At 42.3% G+C, this 26,172-nt stretch overlaps 1 protein-coding gene across 3 annotated transcripts; it reads right to left on the bottom strand.

The window, feature by feature from the left end:
* Positions 1 to 275: 275 nt before the first annotated feature.
* BMX (BMX non-receptor tyrosine kinase) lies at positions 276 to 25,677 on the bottom strand. 3 transcript variants are annotated; one of them, XM_079972698.1, is made up of 19 exons: positions 25,655 to 25,677; positions 23,742 to 23,898; positions 23,495 to 23,599; positions 21,972 to 22,053; positions 18,791 to 18,910; positions 16,745 to 16,806; positions 14,070 to 14,251; positions 13,159 to 13,221; positions 12,832 to 12,894; positions 11,892 to 11,946; positions 10,058 to 10,137; positions 9,033 to 9,160; positions 7,479 to 7,553; positions 7,149 to 7,317; positions 5,135 to 5,351; positions 4,908 to 4,972; positions 3,373 to 3,491; positions 1,879 to 2,036; positions 276 to 472 (listed from the first exon to the last, which is right to left on the bottom strand). In XM_079972698.1, the coding sequence occupies exons 2-19, from the start codon at positions 23,886 to 23,888 to the stop codon at positions 398 to 400; spliced, it is 1,965 nt and encodes a 654-aa protein (XP_079828824.1). In that variant the 5' UTR covers positions 23,889 to 23,898; positions 25,655 to 25,677; the 3' UTR covers positions 276 to 397. The 3 variants fall into 3 exon arrangements, with proteins under 3 accessions (XP_079828824.1, XP_079828822.1, XP_079828823.1); XM_079972696.1 differs by lacking the exon at positions 25,655 to 25,677 and adding an exon at positions 24,616 to 24,914; XM_079972697.1 differs by lacking the exon at positions 25,655 to 25,677 and adding an exon at positions 24,444 to 24,913.
* Between the last annotated feature and the right edge of the window lie 495 nt (positions 25,678 to 26,172).

Consider the following 26,172-nt stretch of genomic DNA (forward strand, 5'->3'; position numbering starts at 1 on the left):
AAAAGTGTGTGGAATATTCAAACTATATCAAACTATTATTTTCAATTTTTCTGGGAAAAACTGGTTTTGGGGAAAACCAGGAAGGGGGGGGGGACTCGGGACTGTTTTGTTTTTTTTCCAATTTTTCCAGTTTTTTCCCAGGCCTTCCCATCTCTACTGCTATATGCAAACTGCATTCTACTACAGATCCTCAGCAGCCTTTAGAACTGATAACAAAGCTGTAATCTGAAGAAGAAAAACAACCCATGAATATTTAAATAAAAATTCAATATGTGTTTCTCATGCCATTTCTTTTATTCATCTTTTAGCCGTTTCACTGGTTTAATAAATCATTGGGGTAAGAGTTTCCAAACCAGATTTTAGAGATGGCTCACAAAAGAAAAGGCTGGACAATCCTTCAGTGCTTGTCATCTTCTCTGTGTGGTTCAATGAGAGAAAGCAGATGGCAAAATGTGGGACGTTTTTCAGGCAGCTGTATGAAAAGGAGAAACCAACCAGCTCAGCACTTGCCATTGATTGGTGGCTATTATTATTATTATTATTATTATTATTATTATTATCGTGATTAACAAATACAAAACACACAAAATCAACATGTAACAATAATTAAAACCAACATACAATAAAACAGTACAGCAAGCAGAAGAAATTGGACTAAAAGATCTCCTCTAGCTGTGTAACAAAGCCATGGACATAACTGGGGCACCACCATCACCGAGAAGGCCTTGCCTTATATCACCACCCCATGCGTCACACCCACTTGGGGACCAAAAGGAGCTCCTCCTCCACCACCCATCGCAAGGCCTTGGCTAGTAGGAACCTTAATATGTGGGGAACATTCCGTGCCATAGCATGAAGAACTTTGGAAGGTCATCTACATTTCATTTATTGTTTCGTCTTTGGAAACTTTTGTCAAACAAGCTCCTCTTTGAGCACGTGATGTTCCTTGCTCATCCTCATAGCATTGGTCTATCTAGCCCAGTATTGTGTACTCTGACTGAGAATGGGTCTCCAAGGTCTTAGGCAAAGGTCTTCCCAATCCAAGATGAAGAGAGTCTTCATCTAAGAGGGTATCGGGGATGAAACCTGGGTTGTTTTACATGCCTTCTGAACCTGAACCATCTTCAATGCCCACCACAAATGTGACCAGTCTGAACAGTACCTAGATCCAGGTGCCATAATAATAAAACATGGAGTGTATTTTTGGATCAGTACCTATAAATAGTGCCTATAGCAGTACCACACACTCATAAACTTTTTGAGCGGTGTTAAAACTTTTTTTAAAAAATGAAGTCAGGTGTGAAATGAAGGGTACACAGCTACTGATGCACTTAAGAATAAGGTGGACTAAATCAAAAGAGGTACACAAACACATTTACTTTTTTGTAGGCATCCTAGGCTACAAAAACAGGACTACAGCTTTATTTTTGTACATCACAGCCTTCCTGTTTAAAAAGTCAAAGAAGCTTGTGTGTGTGTGTGTGTGTGTGTGTGTGTGCTTTCCAGGGAAGGTAATGCTTCTCTTATTAATTTAAGCAAACCCTTTGACAAAATAATGCTTTTATGAAAACCATAATCATTCAAGATTCTGTTCAGTTCTGATGTATTATCATTTAAACTCAGGCACCTTAGTCCAAACCACTGCACACACGTGGGACTCCTACACACTTAGTCTTCTCACTACAATGGAGTGACAAGTTCTGTGCTTGTGCGGAGTTTGTCCTCTCCCATTAAAATAATAAGTGAGCCTTTACTGACAAGAGAAGGTCCAGGCGCAACCAGAGGCCTACAGCTGCAAAAGACAGCAATAGCGGGGTGGTCGTGGTGGTAGTAAAATCTCTTTTCTTTTTCATGCCTCAAGTGAACTAGGGCACATACCTCATTCCAGCAGCTGTACATTATTTGATAGATTGCCTGGGAAGCCAACTGCGGGCGATAAAGCCGATAGCCAAGGCAAATCTTTTCGATCACTTGCATATTGTCATACTGCTCATAGGGTTGCTTCCCCAGAGTGAACACCTCCCACATTAAAATTCCTATAGACATGTCCACAGAGTGGAGGAAAACAAGGTATTATCATGGTACATAAAACCCAGAAGGACATTAAAAAATAAAAAAGGTTGCTTTCGGGCCATCTGTTTATTGAGCATTCATGTGGATTTGTTGGCACTAAGTTTGCAGGCAGGTTAAGAAGACGTCTGCTGTTTGTTGAGGTTCCATTCCAATTTGTTTGCAGGGATGTTAGATGATGAGGCATCAGGCAATCATCATCTCCCACTTTTCACTGCGTTTCCCCCATCGCTTTCCTCATTGCAGAATGTCGTATTTTGGTTACGCAAGACCATTCAATCAACTTCAATTGTGCAACATGAATTTGCAAGGTGTGACAATGAATCCCACCCCCAAATAGCAACAGCCTGGAAGCATCCTTATTTGTGTGACAGTTATTTCTCAATATAGGAGCATCATATTCTGCATAAGATGCCCATTAATTATTTCATTCCATTCATGAATCGTTTCTCATAAAATATCCCAAAGCTATTTCACAGTAAAAATATGATGAAAGACCAGCTGTATACTGAATTGCCTCTGCTGTTTAAAAACCCACAGCCTCTCTCACTAATTTAAGTGTTTATAACTTGTTCTCGTTCCGTCATGCATTTTTTGTGCTACCAAGCTACTTCTCTTTGACTTCACAGCTACCTTTTTTTTTTTTCAAAGTGCACTTGAAATATCCACAGGCCAAAAAAGGGAGCATGTCAGTCTCTGTGTGAACTGCTGGCAGCTGGTCCAAATGCTGGCAGCTGGTCCAAATGGGCAGGATGTGGAAAGGTGTGGCACAGTACAAATCGGCAACTGATAAACAGCATCCTTGTACTAGTTGCTGCCACTAGTTGCTGAGAGGTATCCTTTCCTCTGATTTTTGTTTAGTGCTGCTATGGCTCGGCAGAAGCGTTATCTAGATTTGATCATCTATCTGACTGCATATTTTTTAAAGACTGCTGAATTTCCAAAAGTGTGTTAACATCCACATTTTAATTGCTTTGGGACACTGAGCTACTTAATTAGGAAATAACGCCAAGCTGGAGAGAAAAAGAAAGAGAACAAAGAGCTGTCCATGCATTTGGAACTATATTTCCTATATGGCAAAGAAAGTCCATACAATACAGACATTCACAATCTGGGCATAATCCAACAGGGATGCGTCCTGCACAAGTCCTATTGGTTTCACTAGAAGAATTCCTTAGGGTGCATTATATCATCACTCTGTGCCTGATCAGTCGCAGGTCCGTCCATTTATTTAGATAAACAACATCTAAGGGCTTTTCTTCACTTCATGTAGCATTTTCAATAGTTGCATTACATACTCACCAAAGGCCCACACATCCGATTTGCTGCTGAACTTGGTATAATGAAAAACCTCTGGTGCTGACCACTTCACGGGAAATTTAGTTCCTAAAGAACTCACATACTGGTCATCAAGCACATATCTATAAGGCAAGATTCACTGTTTAGGCTTCACGGAACAAAATGAAGGATGTATCCGAGTGACACCTCAGTTGAACCTGCTCTGCTGAGAGGTTTACCCAGATGGTTGTACCCAATGACAGGCCTAGAACTAACCCATAACTAACTTAGATCTATTCATGTCAATAGGTTCACTCTGAGTAAAACTGAGCTGGCTACAACCCAGTAATACAAATATCAAAATATTGGTTATCAAACCACCCATCTATCCATTTTTTGTAGAAGCTGGTTTGGACATGGAATGTGCACTGAAAATTCACAACAACCTTCTGGCAAATGTAAAGTACCGTATTTTTCGCCCCATAGGACGCACCGGCCCATAGGACGCACCTAGTTTTGGGGGGAAACAAAGAAAAAAAATTCCCCCCCCCCAGGTGCGGGGCTGGAGCGGGGGAAGCCCGAGCTTCCCCCGACCCCAGCCCCCAGAACAGGTTGCTATCCGCTAGCCGTGGGAGAGCCGCGCGACTTCGTGCGGCTCTTCCACGGCTAGCGGAGCACTGCGTGAAGCCCCAAGCTTGGGGCGTGCTGAGCTCAGCGCGCCCCAAGCTTCTGGGTGCCGGCAAGGTCTCCGCTAGCCGTGGGAGAGCTGCGTCTCCCATGGCTAGCGGATAGCTTCCTGAAGCCCCCCTTGCTCTCCAGGCTTCAGCGAAAGCCTGCATTCGCCCCATAGGACGCACACACATTTCCCCTTCATTTTTGGAGGGGGAAAAGTGCGTCCTATAGGGCAAAAAATACGGTATGTTTCTTATAAGCAATATCAATATGAAAACTTCCCAAGATCCTTAGATAACCACTAGCTTGAGGCTAGTTTATGGATGGACAAATTTCTCCCCCGCCCCCCGCCTTGCCCCCCAATAATTTACAGCTCACTATGAAGCAGAGATGTTTCTATTTTTAAAAAATCCATCTCAAAATAGTATTTAAAAATTAATTCATATTTTAAGAAGATTCAATCCATATTTTGATACATAAGCCAGGAGTGGGATGAGAATTGCCAAAACATTGTTCAGGCAATCTCTGTATGAAGACAGACAAAAAAACAAAACCCTGAGGGGGTTGTGCACTAAACACTCCCTTACTTCAAGAAGCAGTGGAGAAAGCAGCTTCTTTTAAAACAAACAAACAACCTCAAAACCTTGATTTAGCTGCTGTCTGCGATTCTGGTAGCAGTAACGCAACTCTGATCTTAGCAGCCCGGCCATGAGTTTCTTAAAACAGAAAGACTTGACTGCAGTTTAGTTCCAGATTATTTGAGTAGGAAAATGTGGTGCCTCTTAGGTTCTCATGAGAGCTGCCATTTTTTAATGTCTCGTTAATGTGTGTATTTTTAATCAGCATTATAATATTTTCCCCCATTGACGCTAAAGATTGAGACTTACCTTGTCATTCCAAAGTCGGACACCTTCACCGTAAGATCAGTATCAACCAGGCAATTTCTAGCAGCCTTTGCAGAGAGCACAAGAAACAAAATCAGCTTAGAAACAGATGTGATGCTGATCAGTGCTGTGAATCTCCTAAATCACCCCCCCGCCCCCCAAACAACCACAGGTTGTTAAAAAACAAAAAAATCCACACCCATTCCAAGTTCTGCTTTCCAAGAACTTACCAAATCACGGTGTATGAACTGATGTTCCTCAAGGAAAGCCATTGCTTCACAAACATGGTAGCACATCTCCATCAGTTGAAAGGGATGCAGCTCTTTGCCATGGGCTTTTAAGTAACTAAGCAAGCAGCCATTAGCCATGTATTCAGCCACTATGTAGATAGGATAGGTCTTTGTGCAAACACCATACAATTTAACAAGTTTGGGGTGATTCAGTTTCCTAAAACGAAGTACTGGATTTTAACACTTATATAAACATACACGGGGCACTTGTATGCACCTCCAGAAACCCATGCAATTATTGTCTATTCTCAGTCCCCCCCCCAGAAGCTACATAAAGACATAATAATTAATAACACAGTGTAACGGCTGAGCAATACTAGTTGGATCAAAAATATATTCAAGGAAGGCTTGACATGGCTAGTGCTTAAATAGGGTAAAAGGGACCCCTGATCATTAGGTCCAGTCGTGACCGACTTTGGGGTTGCAGCGCTCATCTCGCTTTATTGGCTGAGGGAGCCGGCGTAGAGCTTCTGGGTCATGTGGCCAGCATGACTAAGCTGCTTCTGGCGAACCAGAGCAGCGCACAGAAACGCCGTTTACCTTCCCGCCGGAGCGGTACCTATTTATCTACTTGCACTTTGTCATGCTTTCAAACTGCTAGGTTGGCAGGAGCAGGGACCGAGCAACGGGAGCTCACTCCGTCGCAGGGATTTGAACCACCAACCTTCTGATTGGCAAGTCCTAGGCTCTGTGGTTTAACCCACAGCGCCACCCGCACCCCTTTCTTCAATAGGGTTTGCAGTGCAAATATAACCCATATTGGCCAGAACATCCATTCATATGCATCACAAATGTTTCTCATCTAAAGAAACACTAATCAAACAATATTGTAAATAACTGACAAAAATGCTTCTTCATACTAAAAACATTGATAGGGCAGACAAAACCTATGGTTATCTTAGTTATGTAAAGGTAAAGGTAAAGGGACCCCTGACCGTTAGGCCCAGTCGTGGCCAACTCTGGGGTTGCGGCGCTCATCTCGTCTTATTGGCCAAGGGAGCCGGTGTACAGCTTCCGGATCATGTGGCCAGCATGACTAAGCTGCTTCTGGCGAACCAGAGCAGCACACGGAAATGCCATTTACCTTCCCGCCGGAGCGGTACCTATTTATCTACTTGCACTTTGTCATGCTTTCAAACTGCTAGGTTGGCAGGAGAAGGGACCGAGCAATGGGAGCTCACCCCGTTGCAGCGATTCGAACCGCTGACCTGCTGATCAGCAAGCCTAGGTTCTGTGGTTTAGACCACAGCGAATCATATAATTTTAGAGTTGGAAGGGCCAAGAAGGTGATCTAATCCAATGCTCTGCAATGCAGTAATGTTTCACGTAACATGGGACTCGAACCCATAACCCAGAGATTAAGAGTCTCGTGTTCTGCTGATTGAGCTGAAGCTGAAATTATTGCATGAACGATACGGATGCTATGTCTACAGTTGCCAAAAAGTTTAAACAATCCCCTTTGGAATATTTAACAGAGGCAATTAAAAATTAGGGAAAGGGTGCTTAAACACTTCACTCTGCCCCCGAGAGCTGCATATTGCCTGTCCCTTTCGTTTATTGATTTCTTGCAAATGTTTTTTTATCACCGTTCAACAAAGGTTCCGAGGGCAGTTTACATAAAAGGAAGCGGAGGAAAAATCTTAAAATACAGAAGACAAAAACTAAAGGGCTTCAAGATCTCAAAAGCCAGATCAATACAATAAGCAGGGCTCACATTAAGGCTGAAAGGCTTGGAAGAACAGGGCGCTCTTTGCCTGGTGCCAAAATGACAACAAAATAGGTAGAATTCTATGGAGAGAACAGGAGCCACCACTGAGAAGGCCCTCACTGTGGCTGCCACCTGCATTGCCTCAGACAGGGCTGATACTGACTGTCAGAAGGATCTCTACTGCAGTTCCTAAGTACGGGTAGGCACATATGGACTTAGTGTCACTTAGGGAAAACCCTTGCTTACATCATGGTTTCAGCTTCTTCCAAGAATTCATCTTCAGACATTGATCCTTCTTTGATCATTTTAACAGCAACGTATTTCTTTTTCCACTTTCCCACCTGCACCACTCCAAACTGACCACTCCCTATTTCCTTCAGCAAGACAATATCTTCACGCTTTAGCTCCCAGGGGCCTAAGTTTGATAGAAAGAGTTGTTATATTAGATCATATATATGTTGTTGTTTTTTGGTGTGGGTTTTTTTTTTTTTTTTTTTTTTTTTTGCTGTTGGAGAAGGGTTTCCTGGGAAAACTATTACTAATTTCCTACCACAGTCAAAAAAGGCTTTCCCCTACCTTTTCCCAAAGGTGCTGTGGATGGAACTTTGTTTGCCTTCGTGGACACTGCATGTCGAAGTCTTGTAACTATACCTAGAAATTAAGTTCACCAAATAAGGTAAGTTTGCTGAGAAAGGGAACCTGTGTCTTAAGATCTGCATGAGAGGCACTGCTGATTGTTCTGTCTATAATCATGGCACACTCCATGGCAACTCATAACAGGGTCTTCTCAGTTATGAGACCCTGGATATGGAAATACGTTTGTCCTCTTTGTTGACGTCTTCTCAACTTCTCTTAAAGAGGTATCCATTTTGTAGCTCAGTGGTAGAGAGCATCTGCTTTGAATGTAGAATGTCCCAGGTTCAAACCCTGGCATTTCTAAGTAGGGCTGGACTCCCAACTTCATCGTCCCTGACCACTGGCGGTGCTGACTGGGACTAGTTGGAGTTGAGGTCCAGTAATCTCTGGTAGGCCACAGATTCCTGATCCCTGATTTATGGGAATAAACATGACCTACTTCCAAGGGGGAATAAATATTTACTGTGACTAAAATATGCAGATAATTGGAGAAATCAAAAGCTATTGTCAAATATAGTTAATGTTCTTTGTCTACTTTTGCCTGGATCTGTACTAGTTATTATCATTTATAGATATAAAGGTAAAGGACCCCTGGATGGTTAAGTCCAGTCAAAGGCGACTATGGGGTTGTGGTGCTCATCTCGCTCTTCAGACCAAGGGAGCTGGTGTTTATCCACAGACAGCTTTCCAGGTCACGTGGTCAGCATGACTAAACTGCTTCTGGTGCAACAGAACACCGTGAGAGAAGCCAGAGCGCACGGAAACGCCATTTACCTTTGAGCCACAGCAGTACCTATTTATCTACTCACACTGGTATGCTTTTGAACAGCTAGATTGGCAGAAGCTGGGACAGAGCAATGGGAGCTCACCCCGTCATGGGGATTCGAACCGCCGACCTTCTGATCAGCAAGCCCAAGAGGCTCAGTGGTTTAGATCACAGCGCCACCCACTCTCCTTATCATTTACCCAGCACTTGAAGATGTAGGATCTTTCCATAATAAAAGAAAACCAATAAATAATTAACAATTTGCTGTCCTTTCTTGAAATTCAACAACAGCTGCCAAGAAGCAGCAACTGCACTGCCCAATGATAGGACCAGCAATGGTAAGCCTTAGTAGAATCTTCTCAGGCTGTAATTCTATGCCCAGTTTGCCTTGGAGTGAGACTCACTGAACACAATGGGACTTACCTCTGAGTAAACATGTTTAGGCACTGCCAGTATTGCCTTTAGGAAGCTGAGGCTAAGAGAGAGCGGTTTGCGCATAAGTCTACCTAGCTGGTCAGAGAATGAAGTAAGGTGAAGATTGGGAATTCCCAGCTCACACTCTTAGACTACAATCACAAATACACCTAGTAGGGAGTAAGACCCATTGAACACAATGAAACTTACTACAAAGTAGACATGGGTAGGATTGTACTAAAAGCAAACACACACAATAGGGAAATTGACATTCATGAACACAATGCAGATCATGAAATGATAAAGCGATTTACCTGCTGAATTGTGCTGATGATAATGAATAAGCTCAGGAACTGAATCAAAACAGTAATTCTCAGCCAGGTAAAACTGTTTTTTGTTGTTTACATTGACATGGTAGTGTTTAACGATTCCTTTTTTATCTCTGGAAAAAATGAAGACAAACCATTCCAAATCTCTTAGAGGAGGGGTTTTTCAAAGCCCACATGGGAGGGCTAAACATTATTGAGGCCCACTAGTCACAAAGGGTGGTAGACAGCGATGGAGCTAGACATAATCACCTGGCTATCACAGACATCATTCACTATTGATAACTAATCCCTTTGGTAACAGCTAAATTATTTGCTACAGCAATTCCCTTGGGGCAGAGTTCTGTAGCTTTCCTCAAGTTTAGACATTGGTTCTGGAGGTATCATGACCTGGGCTGAATCTAGACATATATAAAAAAAAAAACCCTGTGAGAATACTTTTTTTAAAAAAAAAAAAGTTTAAAAATATATATTGAATTTGCCATTAGCTCACCATCGCCATCTAGTGTCACAATTGTATAATACACTTAAAACACACTTTAAATGTTCTATTTGCAGCTGTATAGCTGAGTCTTCAGCCCCTCTTTTCTTTTAGCAGAATTTGCTGATCCAAAGGCTCTAAGTAGAGAGCGCAATCTGTTTTATATTTTCCCCTTCCTTCTGTGTCTCCAAGTGTTTCTGCTCATCTCCTGTAATTTCTTCTCCTTTCATGTGTGTAGCTTTTAACTTATTTGCCACAAGCTGTCAGTTCCTATCATACCTGCTAATTTCTCTCTCCACTTCCCACTCTCTCTGCCCGTTTCCCCATGAGCTTTAATATAGACAAGCAGGTAGCACTGAAACCAGCCTTCAGAATAGGGACACTTTAATTTGAATTATATATGAACACAGATGCAATCTGAATCCAGAAAAAGCAACTGTACAGCTTGGTTCACATTTGAGGGAAGGCCAATACATTAAATCAGGTATACATTATATTGGAGGGGTATATTATATATACCTCGCCTACTTACCTGCAAGTTATGCTGAGTACAGATACAGTGTATTTCCCTGCGTGGCTGGAATTACGAACCATGTATGCCCCATCCTTCCCCTTTTAATAAAAACCAGAAGAGAACCTTTGTAGTAGTTGAGAGGATGGATGCTCTGTTAGTTTTTCACAAAATGTGAGGCCTGTTTCATTGATATACACTTGTACCTTGGTTCTCGAACGCCTTGGTACTCATACATTTTTGCTCCCGAACGCCAAAAACCCGAAAGTAAGTGTTCCGGTTTTTGAACATTTTTCGGAAGCTGAACGTCTGATGGGGATTCCGTCAGGAAGCTCCTGCAGCGAACCGGAAGCAGCGCCTTGGTTTTTGAACATTTCAGGAGTCAAACAGAATTCCAGAACGGATTACGTTCGAGAACCAAGGTACGGCTGTATTAGAGATGTTCTAAAAGTGCATCAAACTATGCTTTTGTATAGCTCCTTACCAATCACCAAGGGTCAGTGCAAGCAAACCATATGCAAGGACGGACATCACCAACACACTGAGAGGCAGATGACATGCTTATGTACATTGTTCACCCTACACACATATAAAAAAAAGTTCTGAAAATGCTTTTTTAAAAAGCGTTTTTAAAAATACGCTGAATTTTCCATTAGACTCACCACCGCCATCTAGTGTCACATTGTATTTTGCACTTAAAACACACTTAAAGCCTTTTATTTGCAGCTGTATAGCTGAGTCCCATGACTCCTTAATTTGCCCCAGGAAAAAAATATTGAGGGGGGTAGGCACAGAATGGAAGATGTTAATTGGGAGGAGGGCTGGAAAGCTCTTAGCCCTCTGAAAGAGAAATAATAACATAGCCACCCATCCTAAACACATTTCCTCTGAATTCAGTTTGTGGTCTAATTATAATGTTTATGCGGAAGAGTTCATTTTCTTCAGGTATTCACAGGGGTCCATTAATGGAGAGGCAGGAGGGGAGTCAGCTGCTTGTCTCATGAGTGTTCAACTCCCTCTTGATGCCCTCAAATTTTAAAGTTAACACAAAATGAATATTTTGAGTTGGCATCTCTTCCACTACAGTCTTCTAATTCCAGGAGTGTCAGGGCCATTAAGTAGACTTGTTTTACTCTCATTGTGAACAGGCAGGTGTGTGGCAGTGATGGGGGTTCTAATTGGGAGCACAGCCTGATCTAGCCTGGCCTCTCTGCATCTGCCGTCAGAAGAATTAGCTATGCAGTGTGAAGCTGCACAACAAACGGGGCGTGTATAGTCTGGCCCTCACTAGCTGCCTTGAGTATCATCAGGGGAAAAGGTGGGGTATAAAATATATAACAGCAGCAGCAGCAGCAGCAATATAAGAAGGCAGCAATTTCAGTTCCAACCTCAACTTTGGCACAATCAGTGATGTTTCCATTCTGCTGAAGTTCTGTTTCTGCCAAATACTACATTATCCATCTCACTGTATGCTATTTAACATAATATAAATCATTCTTTTCATATGCTATGGATTTAATGTAAACAATGACATAATTGTTTCCATACCATTCACTTTGATGTAAAGGAAATGTTGAAACTCTGTATAAAGAAAGTCATTAATGGCGTATTGGTTGTAGGCTATACATATGTATATATAAATAAACATGTTGTGAGTGAATACCAATCGTATTCACTGGATTGATTTTCATTCCAGATCTGGGATAAAAATGTGAAGAGCGGCAATTTCCACTTCCGTTTCTGACTGAATTCTCTGACACTCCCAGCCTGCACTATTACAAAGGAAGAAAGCAAATGCTTGCAGCTAAAGGCAATGCAGAAACCTAATAAATGTGTAGGAATTTTTAAACACTACCTTCTGCTGCAGCAGTTGTTCTGCCTGGGCCCTTGAGAGTTTACCAGCATACCAACTGCAACAAAAGAAATTGCTAACATATTACATTCACAGCACACAATTATTGTGTAATTGCATTATTATGGAGTAACACTTTCATTATTTGAACGAGGATTGAAGAATCACTCCCGCGCAATGAGCATGCCATGATTTTGGAATAAGGTTATCTGAAAAATCACTTAAAGAATATGTTCATGTTGTTAAGCATCCCATGGGACAGGTTAAAAAGTTATGAAACTCACTTTTAAAACCCTCACATATCTACTAAGCAGTGGCTGCTACATGCAGTTTCTAAGTAAATACTTCTGTGAAACCTTTAAAGGCTTAAACTCCTTTGAAAATGAATTTTCAATTACTACTGCAGCATGGATGATTGCTGCCACATTTATTTAATGCTGGTACCGCAACACACACACACCACAGAGAATATATGTATACATCGCTTCCCCCCACCCCAAATGCTTCACGGACATTATCTCATATATCCTTACAATTTTCCTAATTGCTGAAAAGTGCCTCAGCAGTCCTTACAACAGAGTATTGCTATCTACATGTTGAAAATGTTCAGATGAGATGGGAAAATGACAGTTTTTCTAGCACCACCTAAAACGATTGTGACTGGTCTGGGGTGTGTGTGGGTGTAATGGGAGATTTGGAAACCCTTTAGATGGAGGAGGAAGAGTGGGATGCAAACACAACAAACAGTAATAATGTTTGCACAGACAGAAGCATGGGGAAGCTGGCAGTAGCAGTAGTGGTGTGTATATCAGTGCCAGCAGGACAGGGCATTTATATCTCTGCTTGCCTATCCTGTAGTAAAGGTCTTCCTGCACTGAATACTTAAACTAATGCATTGTGCATGCATTGTGCAATGATCAACCACACCCAATATCCGCCTCACTCATTATTAGCAATGCTTTCCTCCTCTTCAGTTGATGACGCTTTAGCTATATCGACGCTTCTTCTGCAAATGCAAAAAAGGCACAATGAGTTCTCCATTTACTCCCCCGGTCATCAGGAGAACTGCAACACTGATATTAATCTACACCTAGGTGATAGTGAGCCAGAAAGACCACAATCTGACTCAGAATAAGGCTGTTTCCTATGTTTCTCACTGAATCTGAGGGAGCACAGCCTAGTCACTCCTGATTTCACAGAATAATTATATGGATTCTCTCTTTGGTATATTCAGCATAGAATATGGAAGTCAAAATGGATGGTGATTTACCCTGGTTTTTCAGTGGCCTGGGATACCTCCTTCAAATAGACACGGGGTGCAAAGCCCTCATTTCTGCAAATGAAAAATACAAAAAAGGTTATTTTTTAAAACCTACATGAAGCACTTGGAAGGAAGACGATGCGCAATAAAATGAAACAAACAGGGACCAGGTGACACGAAGTTGCCATGGTGTTTCTGCTGGTACTGCATGATAATTGGTGCCTTCCATCCATGTGGTATCAGGGGCAGCAATGTGGTTGGTGGATAGTCATGATGTTGCTAGTGTCTTTGTGGAAGTGGGTATCATAATTGGTTTATTACCTCTTTATTATGATTGGGCTTTTCCCATTGCTGCTGGGACAAAATCAATGTAAACTCTGGCATAACAGCAGATTACTCCACTGGCTGATAGGACTGCACAAGTCAAAGCATGTACAGCCAGCTAACCTCTCTGGCACTTGCAATTTTTCCAATCTCAGAGAACTCCAATTCTTATACAAGCACTTCCCATGTTGTAGATGTAGGTAGATCATATGCACAAGTACTCATCATGGTTATTCATAAATAACCTTTGCTGTTTGTATGACAGCATACATATGGTTTCTCCCCATTTTATCCTCACAGAAACCCTGTGAGGTGGATTAGCTGAGAAGGACTTTGAATGAACCAAAGTCTCATGGAGTTCTAGGCTAAGATTTGAACCTAGTCCAAGACCATCAACCGTCCATGGAAACATACTCAGTTCATGCACCATCCAAATTGATCATTAGACAAGCTTTTAACAAAATAACACAGTGGGGTTGTTTGTTAAACTGAGGTAATTCTTTGTTTGAATTCTTTTGAGTACATTGGCTAAAAGAATATGAAAACTATACCTCAGTAATATGGAAATCTCTCTAAACAATGCAGAGAAAACTTACCCGTCCAAATCCTTCACGAGCCACCAATCAGGAGCCTCATCGTTCATAACATAATATTTATTGTTTCTCACAAGAGGAACATCAGAGTTTCCTTTTGGCTCATAATTATAAATAGCTACTGCTTCTTTCAGAAATGACTTGTGAAGTGTTTGACCTGGAGGTTGATGGTTGTACTCGTTGTTCTGAAAGCCGGTAACATAAGATAGGCCACACAGAGAATTAAGAAAAAGAAATCATTGCTGTTTCAACAACAACAACAAATTACACAGCGCTTTTCAAGTGCCCAGTGTACTTTACAAGCATAACCTCATTAATCCTTAAACTGTGGCTAAGGAAGGTCTTTTATCAGCATGAACAGAAAAATCAGTATCTGTAATTTGTACAATTATAAGATGCCAACAAACTATGAACTAATCACTGACCTACAGCACCCTCCCCCACTCCTGTGTCTGCTCACAGCTGCATGTGGCCACTGGGAGTAAAATGCTGCCCATTTCTGAACAATTTGGGACAACGTTATCATGAATGTTTCATGTATATGCAAAGAGAGCACTAGGGGTCGAGAGTCACAAACAACTATTAAAATTGTATCCTGGGTCATCCTGTTTGCTGACTTGCCTGTACAGTCTAGAGCAGAAGTGAATAATCCTGTGCTTGCTCAACCAACCCTAAGCAAACAAGCGACCGGGGGCCACTAGGGGCGCATCGGAAGATGGCTGACAATAACAACTCTCTGACCCACAGGAGGTAATTAGGAGGCTGTGATGGGAGTAAATAGCCTCCCTACCCCCCCCCAGGATTGGGGGGGGGGCTGCCTTTGCCTGCTGTGCCCTATACCACCCCCAAATTTGTGGGGATGGGGGCACTAGGCGGAATGCCCTTCTGTGGATTTCGGTGCTCCTGGACGCCGTCTCTGATCCGCGCCGCTAGCTGCAAGAACTTCAAAAGGAATAATTAGGAAGAAGCGAATGCACATATTTCAAGGAAAGAGGGGGAGTAAAGACTGCTAACAGAAGAGTTCTCTGATAAACAAGACGAGTCGGAGGAACAAGAAGCTATCATGAGAAGATACCGGTATGGCAAAAGGGACTGGATGGGGGAAAAACTTTCCTTTCTTTCCTCTATGTGATTAAATAAGAATCCCCCCCCCCCCAAAGTCAGAAATGCCGTTTTAATGACTTAAGCTGTGGATTTACGACTGTGTGGAGATGAACTTTCTAACCAAAGCATGTTTTAAGAAGAGCATGGAAAGTTTAAGAGCTTTGGAATGACGCAGTTAAAAATACCGTCGCCATGATGGCCAGCTCTGTCGGAGGACTTGAGTCTGGGAGGAGGAAAAGAGATGTTTTTATATTGTGAGTGACTCCTCAGTGGGACTTAAGAACGACAGATCCTGAGATTAATGATGGAAAGAGCGATGTTATTTATGAAAGTGATGATATATGGAAACCACCTCGATACGAGGACTGGATGAACGGAAAATCCACACAGGATATAATTGGTGTTTATCTGCTTAAGGAGATTATCAGAAGAGATCATAAAGAAAAAAAGAAAAAATATACGAACAAGATGAGATGTGGAAACAGCAAGATAAGACTGGATAGAATTATGAACTTTATTTGGACTGATTTGGACATTAACTCAGTAGCAAGAAGATGATCAGAATCCCCCTTCGGATCTTGAAATATGGGTCCCTCCCCTCAACAAAAATTTAAAATTCAGCTTTGTAATTCGGAATTTATGTGATGTGATTTGATTTGATTTGATTGGTCGGGTAATAAAAATTATTTTTTTAAAAAAGCAAACAAGCTACCACTTGGGTTTGCAGAAGAGATGGCCTATGAATGACTACCATGGTCAAGGGGATCCAGTGCGAAAGATACACCAATCTGATTAGGTTTAGGTCATTGATAGTTCACTGCATTTCTTTATGGCAAGTACAGAATTAGCCTTGAAATGGTCAAACGCAGTGAAAATCCTGTCTATGTATAGAGTTGGCACAGATATAATCTAAGATTGTATGTTTTGGCCTGGACTTAGGGGCGGGTGAACTATTTTAGATGCCCAGAGCAGACATTTAAGCTAGGATGCTGGCTCATGAAAACTGAATAAGTTGACTCAGTTTCAAGATTATTAGCAGAATCAGTGCATATGCCAGCTAAACTGACTTAATGGGGGTGGGTCTGGTGGTCTTATCTGTGCTTGGCCAATAGAGATGCTAAACAGCTTGATATCACAAATGACCCTTTGTGGGGCTTGGCAGAGATAGCTGCAGGGTTATAAAATCACACGTTCATGGCCATCTCTTAATAATCTGATTCTTGTGAGGAGTCCCATTTTAGGAAATGTCTTTGTATGTGTAAGCATGTTAACTTTCTGCTATAACCTTCGATCTTCTTTACTGTAATAATTCTGGAATAAAATTATCTAGTACCTATTCGTGGTGTGTTCTGAATAGCTTGGTCCGATCCCTTACAAGTTTTGAGAAGACGACCCTACATGAATATCCTTCACCGTTTATGTGATTACAAAAGTCTACTCTTTCCATCTGTACCAAGAGAAAGATGAGGCAAGGGCCCATCTTCTTTCAAACAGTCCCACATTGTTCATCCTAATGGAAGCAGCATATCTAGAATATAAACAATCCATATTCACTGTGGCAAAGTTTTATTCACCTGTGTTCCTGGTACCGGTGGAAGCGGTTTCACTGCACTGCTTGCACTGTGAAGAATGTAATCTATATCAAGAATTAAGGGGGGAAAGGCTGGGTGAAATTAATGCCCTGAATCTCCACTGACAAGCAGACTTTGGAAAACCCTTATCAGGCAGCTTTGTTTATTACCATAGGAGTAATGGACTATCCCAGAGTGGGCTGCATTGTTCCCTCATTACCTTTTGAGAGCAAAATCTGGTTGAAAACTGTGGGGTTACAGTGTGGACCTTGGTCTAATCCATTTATATTCCTACGCTCTAAACAAGCATGGTATAAACACGCTTCTTTAAAAGCCTGAACTGTTTGAAAAAGACAGTACTTAACTGCATTGTGCTGAAAACCTCAGAGTCTAAAGGGTGGTTGGGAAAAGTTCCTTCCTCCTCATCTAACTGTACAAATTAACTGGCAAACAAAACAGTGATGTTTTGTGCCAAGAACTCGGATGGAGAGCAATATTTGCATGCAGATAGTTTGTTTTGGAAATACTTCAGCTCACTGACATTTGCAGCTTTGTAAAAACAACAGGGCATTGCTTATTTCTTTTCCAGCAAATTTGCTGTGGTTCCCCCCTCACTGTTGGGAAAGGCTCAGTCTGAGCAGTACTACTTCCATCTGCAAGTGGGTTGCTCTTCTTCAAATAAGCACATGTGGTAGGGCAGGCACCCCCAAATGTGGCCCTCCAGCTGTTTTGGGACTACAGTTCCCATCATCCCTGACCACTGGTCCTGTTAGCTAGGGATGATGGGAGTTGTAGTCCCAAAACAGCTGGAGGGCCAAGTTTGGGGGTGTCTGTGGTAGGGGAAAAGCTAGGCTGGAACGCTCTCCTCCAATATGCCAGTTTTCTATATGGACGGATTTGATTGATTAATTGATTGACTGATTGATTGATTGATTGAATGAATGTATGGAGCAGGAGCATCCAATCATGTAAACCCCTACCTGCAATCTGAAATTATACACCCCAGATACAGAGGGTGGTACAGTATTTAACAAAGTTATACTCAGAGCAGACCTACTGAAATTAATGGCGCTAACTTAGTCATACTAAAAGGCTCAGGACCGCAATACCTTAAGGACCACCTCTCCTCATACAAACTGACATAGACCCTGCACTTGTCATCTAATAATAATAATAATAATTCATTTATACCCCACCCATCTGGCTGGGTTTCCCCAGCCATTCTGGGCGGCTCCCAACAGAATTAAAAGCACAATAAAACATCAAACATTAAAAACCTCCCTAAACAGATGTCTTCTAAAAGTCAGGTAGTTGTTTATTTCCTTGACAACTGATGGGAGGGCGTTCCACAGGGCGGGTGCCACTACCAAGAAGGCCCTTCTCTGTGTCCCCTCTCCCTGAGCGGTTTGGAGAGTGGCAACACAAGAAAGGACCTTTCCTGTGGTGGCTCCCTGGTACCATTGGGACTGTTATGATTTTTTTTCTGTGACTGTTTTATTGTTTCTTATTATTGTGTTATGTCAATTATGTTTTTAATGTTGTACACAGTCCTGGGATCTTTGGATAAAGGGCAGTATATAAATTGAATAAATAATAGATCATAATAATTTCAGTGGGCTAAACTGAGTTGAATGTCGCCCATAATAATTACTCACACCATGCATTTAAATCACTAGGACAATGCTTTAAACAGTTATGGTGGTTTCCCTCAAAGAATTATTGGAGCTGTGGTTCATTAAGGATGCTGAGGGCTGTTAAGGAAACCTCTATTCCACTCCAAGAACTACAATTCCCAGAGTGCTTTAACAGTCAGTCACTCTTCACATGGGCTTACTGTTACTGACATCTTTGTTGCTTTTATTGTAAAAGTGTGGTTTTGGTCTGTATACTGCCTTGTGATATTTTATATGAAAGGGCAGTTTGTAAAAAGAAAGAAAGAAATGCAAATGCCTAAGAAAATAAAAATAAAATAAATAATATTGGAAAGGGCACAAAAAGCCTCAAATTTCCATTGTATGAATGATAGAAAGAGATGAAACAACACATTACACTTTCCCCAGATTATGCATCCAGGAGCTGCTTTGCAGGTTTGATTGCAGCACAGGAACTTCCCGTTGGAATAGAATCTGCTGTGGTACTTGTTTAGTAAATCTGTATTGCCCAGAATCTCTGGAAAGCATAGAAAACAGAGGAGGTGGGGGTGGCAGGGGAGAGAGAGGAAGAGACTGAAAATGTTTTCTGCTATAAAACAATAACCTCATATAGACTAATAGTTCAGATGTAGGGCCAATTCACATGGACAAGGTGCAAATGCTGAGAATATGGACTGAGGTCAGGGCTGGCCCTGCCATTAGGCAGATGAGGCAACAGCCTCAGCAAGCAAATGTTCAGGGATGGAAACCAGTGGCGAGGTCATAGTGGATAGGGCTGTGGTTGCCCCAGGGCCTAGCCTGCACCTCCTAGGTTTCTACACTCAGAAAGAGTGGAAGATGTTGTCCTGCTGCAAGTCTCGAAGTAAGATTCAGCCAGGGGTCCGGTCAACTTTTGCTCATGGAACAGGAGGGACTTCATTTTGGTTTTCGGCTCAGGCTGCACAATATTGTGGACCAGCCTTAACTGAGTGTATCAGTGCAGTGTTAACTGTACTAACAGTTTAGAAATGGTTGACACTGCACTTCTATATACGTTCTGCTCAAAAGGAAGCTTCAATGGGACTTATTCCCAGGTCAGCAGATACGGGATTGTAGCTTTAGCCTCTGGTTCAGAGCTCCCGAGTCCTCTGTTGCTTTAAAGCATTTATATACCACTTTACATCACCTTAATTACAAGGTAATGTACAGCATAAACATAAAATAAGACACAAAAGCAAAGGTAAAAGCAACAGATAAAATCCAACTTCTTGCTTTTTTTATTGCTCATACTGAACTTCAACCTGAGCTGGCTTTCCTCATTCTCTTTCATGAAGGGAGCAGTTTTACATACATGGGAAATGCCTTATTTACACGTGTGTGTTTGTGTGTGTGTGCGCGCGCGCATGTGTGTGTGTGTGTGCCTTAACAAGCCTTTTAAATTGAGATCTTTCCCAGCCTGCATCTGTATTGTTTCAAAGGGGTTTGTAAAGACGTTTCGTCATTTGTTGTTTGGTGCCCTGGGCTCCTTTGGGAGGAAGAGCAGGGTGTAAATTACATGAATAAATACCAAGTCAGAACATTGATCCATCGGGCTTAGTGCTACCTACACTCAAAGTAGCTCTGCAAGGGCTTAGGCAGGGGATACCTCCAGCCCTACCAGAAAATCCTGGGGCTGTCCGAATGCAAAGCAGATGCTCTGGCCCGTCCTTATGAAGCTTTCTGCTTCCACTGGAATGAACAGGGGAGCTGTGTGTGTGTCCATCAGCCCTCAGAATGTCAAAGAAGCACTGACGTTGAACTTGTGGTGCAGGCATATACACTATGTATGATAGAAACCAGAGCCATAGCTAGGTGATCTTGCGCCCCTGGCAGAACCATCCAGATTGTGCCCCTAAAGGTAAAGGGTGAAGGGACCCCTGACCATTAGGTCCAGTCGCAGACAACTCTGGGGTTGCAGCACTCATCTCGCTTTATTGGCCGCGGGAGCCGGCGTACAGCTTCTGGGTCATGTGGCCAGCATGACTAAGCCGCTTCTGGCGAACCAGAGCAGCGCATGGAAACGCCGTTTACCTTCCCGCCTGAGCGGTACCTATTTATCTGCTTGCACTTTGACGTGCTTTTGAACTGCTAGGTTGGCAGGAGCAGGGACCAAACAACGGGAGCTCATCCCGTCACGGGGATTCGAACCACTGACCTTCTGATCGGCAAGTCCTAGGCTCTGTGGTTTAACCCACAGCGCCACCCGCATCCCTTAGATTGTGCCCCTAGCCACAGACAAATTGGCTCTTTTTTCTGCCTCTCCTCCAACCATGCCCCTTGCACCCATTCAATTCCTCACTTACTTCACCTTGTAATGAATTCTTTTTTTGTAATGAATTCTTATTGAAGGATGCTGAAACAGATAGAGGTCACCAAGATGGGGAAGGCTGACCTAGATGATGGTATATAGGCATCTCCCCACTTATGTGCGGGTTACTTTCCGGGCCCCTGCGTGCATAAGTGAAGTTGCATAAAGTGAGGAGCAACCCACTTTAATAGGGAGGAGGGCATGGGAGCCAGCTCCTTGGGGTTCCTTCGCCTCGTCCTATAATATTTGAGAAGGCCGCACCCCCCCATTAATGGGCATTGCCATTCAATTAGCAAGCATGCGCTCTATCTCGATTATACAGGGTGGTACTTACCTGCCCCCCCATATATTTTATTCAACTTGACACCCTTGAAGGAGGGTGTGCGAGAGGAGAGAGAGAGAGACAAGTGACTCTAGAGTAGGCAGGCTGGACAGGGCACCTGGTGGAGGGTCTTGGCAGCCGATTTTGCAGGGGCCCCCCTCACCTGCGCCCCTGGCAGGGTCCCACCCAGTGGCGTAGCGTGGGTTGTCAGCACCCGGGGCAAGGAAAGTAATTTGTGCCCCCTAACCTGTGGATTTGCGCCCCCTAACCCGTGAATTTGCGCCCCCTAACCCGTGGATTTACCCTAACCCCAGATGTTGCGCCCGGTGCGGCCGGCCCCCCCTGCACCCCCCACGCTACGCCACTGGTCCCACCTCACCATCCACTAGCTACGGCCCTACTAAAGACTAGCCAGCCACCATAAAACAAATATGCCATTTAGATTGTTACAAAAATTAGTTTTCAATTTCAAAGCGGCTAATCTGCTAAAAAAAAAAAGTTCAATTGGTTGACTGAACTCTGCAAGCCTCCCATCGTGTTTTCTTCTTCAAGCTGGTCTGTAAAGAGCTTTCTCACAAAGGCACTATCAATTTCCTTAAGTCAGCCAAGTTTCATTATGCTACAGTGGTACCTCGGGTTACAGACGCTTCAGGTTACAGACGCTTCAAGTTACAGACTTTGCTAACCCTGAAATAGTACCTTGGGTTAAGAACTTTGTTTCAGGATGAGAACAGAAATCACACGGCGGCAGCAGGAGGCCCCATTAGCTAAAGCGGTGCTTCAGATCAAGAACAGTTTCAGGTTAAGAACGGACCTCCAGAACGAATTAAGTTCTTAACCTGAGGCACGACTGTATTTGGAATGGAAATCCTTTCAGGTTAGCTGTTAAACGTTAAAGAGTCCTCAGAGTCTGATAAAACAGCTTGTTACCTTTATGCAAAGCTTCCAGCCATCGGCTCCGGCTCTCTTCATTTGCAGAGAAAACATACAGGAGGCCACCTTTGTACACAATCTATGCATAGGAGGAAACAGTTTTGTAGTTACTGTGCACTAAAATAAATAATGCACTGCTGGCCTGCCAGATGCTGGTGTATTTCATGCGTGATATGGGTGAAACCAGTATAATTTCAGACTCTGCCATGTGCAGAGAGTTATAAATTACAGTGCATGGCGGGGGAGGTAGATGAATTAATTCAAGCTGTGCATACAACAGATTTGAATGTGTATATTTGGGAAATCAGTCTGAGCTGGGTTTAGATCTGAATCCAGAATCAATATCAGCATAAAAATAAAAAATAAAATGATAAGACGCAATAGCAAAAATATTATCAGCCCAAAAATTCAAATAAAACAAAAACATGTCATCAAAAAGCAGCGTTACACCCAGCATTTATCATAATAACAGCAGAAATGAGTTTAAAACAGCTCCCTATGCCTCAAATGATCTTTCAAAGCATACTTTGCAGCAAAGTATTATCTGGCTAGGAACAAGACAGGCCACTGCCCTAGAAAGGGTGCTCCAAATACAGAAGTTCTGTGGAAACCAAATAATTCATCTCCTAGATGATGTTAACTTTTTGGTCATTTCCTCCGAATCACAAGTCATTTGGTGGCATTCAAACCGTAAAACACACCAGGAAGCATCCACCAAGCAAATCTCCAAAAAGATGGCTTTATATTGTTGCATGCCATCCCAATTTCCAAGCAGTGCAAGGTTCCAGGTGCTTGCCCTCGGTTCAGTTTCCCGGGACTGAGGGGAAACGGAGACTGTGGTGTTTTTAGGATGTATGGTTTATTTATACATATATACAACCTGAGCCTACGATGGAAGGGCTAACGGCATTAACACCCCAAAAAGGTCTTTCTTCTTCCTTGGATTCAAACAGGAATCAGGCATGACTCTGTCTCTCCCAAATGCCCAGCCTGCTGCCTGCCCCTTCTCCTTTCTAGCTCTCTCTTTTCCAACTCCCAGCACTGGCCTTTGCCTACCAGTGAGTTGAAGGAGGATGGCCCACCTATTTGTTATCCGGCACAGAGCCACTTCTTTTGTTACCTCATTGGCCCATACTTAGAGGACCATTACCTCACTAGGAAGCTAGCCTGCCTATTCCAGGATTTGAATCCGTGCTGGATCCAGGAATTAAAGGGGGCTCAGGCATACAGTCTACCCACCCTAAACTCATAACAACACACTTGCTAAAACATCTGGTAAAGGCTTCCTTTCAGCATTGCTGCATTTAAGTTATTGGAGGAGACTTTTTTTCAAGATATCTGAACAAGTATACCAAGCCACTGAAGGAGGTCTTTTGGCTGAAACGTCTTGGGCCACCAGTATATATTCATCAACATGCTGAGGCAGGGCTTTCTCTTTTTGGAGGGGCATTCAAACTATAGGCACCATCCAGCAAAATATGAATTTGCTACCGAAAATATTTTATTGTATACAGTTTTACCTGGAAGGGATACTGCCTCTCTGGCGGGGCTGGTTCATCTAGATTCACTTCCTCCGCACATCGAATTTTCTTAATGTCAATTGATCCTTTTCTGGTTCCTTTTTTCTAAGAACATATAAGGAAGTAGGGAGAAAGTTTCCAACACCCATAAGAAGGAATACATAACATGAAAAGGTGTTAGCCAGAGGTTGAATACCCAAGAATCTCTTACCCGCTTACACTGCATTCTAAGAAATCTATTTCTCACCTCTTTGTCATATTCATAGTAGGAAAGGCTTGTTTTCGTAAGAACAAAGAGTCGTTCTTTGTAATTATTTGGAGATATTTTTTTCTTTTGCTGAGACTTCTTCATCAGCAACTCTTCTAGAATGATTCTGTTCTCCATGGTTTCCATTTTACGGTCACTAAAAGAGCAGGAAATGTTCCAAGTTAGAGAGCACCAATTAACCAACTGCAAAACTGAATCAAATTTGCAATTAAAATAATTCAATGTCAAATCTGAGTCTAGAACATAGCCCTTGTTACATATTATTTACCTACTCTCAAAATAAACAGCAACATAGAAACATTAGTTCCTTTGACTAAAATATAATGCTTGTAAATAGTCCCATTTATTCCAGTGGATCTTGACTTTCAAATATGCATTTATAAATATAACCCAAGCAAAATTATGTGCAAGATGGCAATTCTGAAGCAAAAAAACCCAACAAATTAAAGTGAGCAACAAAAGGAAACATCGGTATATTTCCTAGATTGTACAGACGTAAAGAACGCTCCCCGGCTTAATCCCAAATATCACTGGAAATGTCAAAAAACATAACTTGCACTTATTTTAAAAAGGTTATATGCGTACAGGAATACTAAAAGGCAGTAGAATTCATTATGTGTTGCTATAAGGCGTACAAAATACTAATACTAATAAAATAAAATAAGAAGAAATGAGGCTTACCTCAACAAGGAACTTCCTATGGAGACAATATTCCTCTTCTCATGATGGATTCAAGAGGAAGTATCCTTCTCATTGCTTCTTTTACATATTTACCAAATATAGGAATGTCTTTCAGATGTTATTTGCATACAACTCATATTGTCCAACATCCCCTTTCCCAGTTATAACACACCTGTCTCTTGTTAGTTCGTCCATTTTTTGTACTAAGAGAAATATTTTCCAATGAATTGTTTAGGGTACGTTTTCACAAAGCGACACAACTGGAGTTTTTATTGCTTGTCTGCCACTGTGGGAATGAATGCCCTATCTGCGCAAATGTGATAGTTCCCCCCCTCCCAAGAAATCTGGATAACTGAAGTTAGGACTGCTGCACCAGACAACGCTCTCCCCATTTTGATTTTCACATGCGTAGTGCTTTTAAGGAAGGTTGAACTATTTCCTAGGTAGAAATATTAATTATGAGAATTATAAAAAAAAAATCACACTCAGTGATATTTATTTTGTTTCTTCTTCCAACTTCTCTGCTATCTTTCTTCTAGGGCACTTCCACACAGCTGTTTATTGTGGATGTGGTGCTGCTCAGGCATGCATGTTTTGTGTTGCATCCACACAACATCATCCTCATCAAAATGGCACCCCATATTTCCCCCTTTAATCCAGTTTTATCCAGGCTTCCTAGAAAACCTGATAAATAAATGGGGGAGGAGAACCCCACACTTAGCAGGAATTGTAAATTTGGTTTAAATTGGAAGGAGCGGGGAATACGAGGTGGCATTTTGATTAAGAATGTACCATGTGGACGCTGGAAAAAATTCCACTCATGAGCAGCACTGAATTCACAAATTACCTCCTTCCAGCTTCTGTCTCATTTTGTAGTTCTTGGAGTTTCCATAGTTGTAAAGACCTCATTTCCTCTTGTACCCTGTTGCACTTCCTTTCCTCCAAGCAACCAGGATGCAGCTTTCCTCTGTTGGGTTATTTTGAAATCAGATACCGCTTCAGAACTGTTATAAGGAAAAACTGCTCTGGGGGCGCTCAGGGAACAGTTTTTTTCTTTTAACAAAAGTAATTTTGCACAAATACTACTACACAGTATGTGGTATGTTTTTTTTTTTTTAAAAAAATCTCACCCCATGGCAAATGTAAAATGTGAAAACTTTGCAGAGGTGAAGTCACCATATTGTTAACTTACAGTGTTGTGGCATACATACCTATTCAGAAGCAAATATTTGTGTTTAATGGAGCTTACTCCCAAATGGGTGTAGTGGGTGTAGGCTTGCAGTAATCAAACCAGGTTCAGATTGGAGCTGTACTAATTTGCACACGGGGTTTAGGGGGTGGGGACACACACACCCAAAAAGGCCTTGACAGGCCCATGCATAGTTTATCTGAGGCCTAGGGCAGCAGTCTTGTTAGAATAAAGTTATAAACTCAAACAAAAAATGCAGGAAACCCTGTCCCGCCCTGCAAGGCTCATGTCAAGTGTAGGCCTACCTGGCTGCCCATTGTCCCCCACCCTGGCCTGATCCTTGATACAGTGGTACCTCGGGTTACATACGCTTCAGGTTACATACGCTTCAGGTTACAGACTCCGCTAACCCAGAAATAGTACTTCAGGTTAAGAACTTTGCTTCAGGATGAGAACAGAAATCATGCTCTGGTGGCGTGGCGGCAGCAGGAAGCCCCATAGGCTAAAGTGGTGCTTCAGGTTAAGAACAGTTTCAGGTTA

Source organism: Podarcis cretensis (genome assembly GCF_951804945.1).
Source record: "Podarcis cretensis genome assembly, chromosome: 4".
Lineage (NCBI taxonomy): Eukaryota > Metazoa > Chordata > Lepidosauria > Squamata > Lacertidae > Podarcis > Podarcis cretensis.

Bases quoted from the DNA above. Each gene is read 5' to 3' on its own strand.
- BMX (XM_079972696.1), bottom strand. From the start codon at position 24,638: ATGGACGAACTAACAAGAGACAG. The intron at 18,911-21,971 runs GTAACAAGCTGT...TATGCTTTCCAG, and splicing joins GCTGGAAGCTTTGCATAAAG to AGATTCTGGGCAATACAGAT. The intron at 14,252-16,744 runs GTGAATAAAACT...ACCGGCTTTCAG, and splicing joins CACCGGTACCAGGAACACAG to AACAACGAGTACAACCATCA.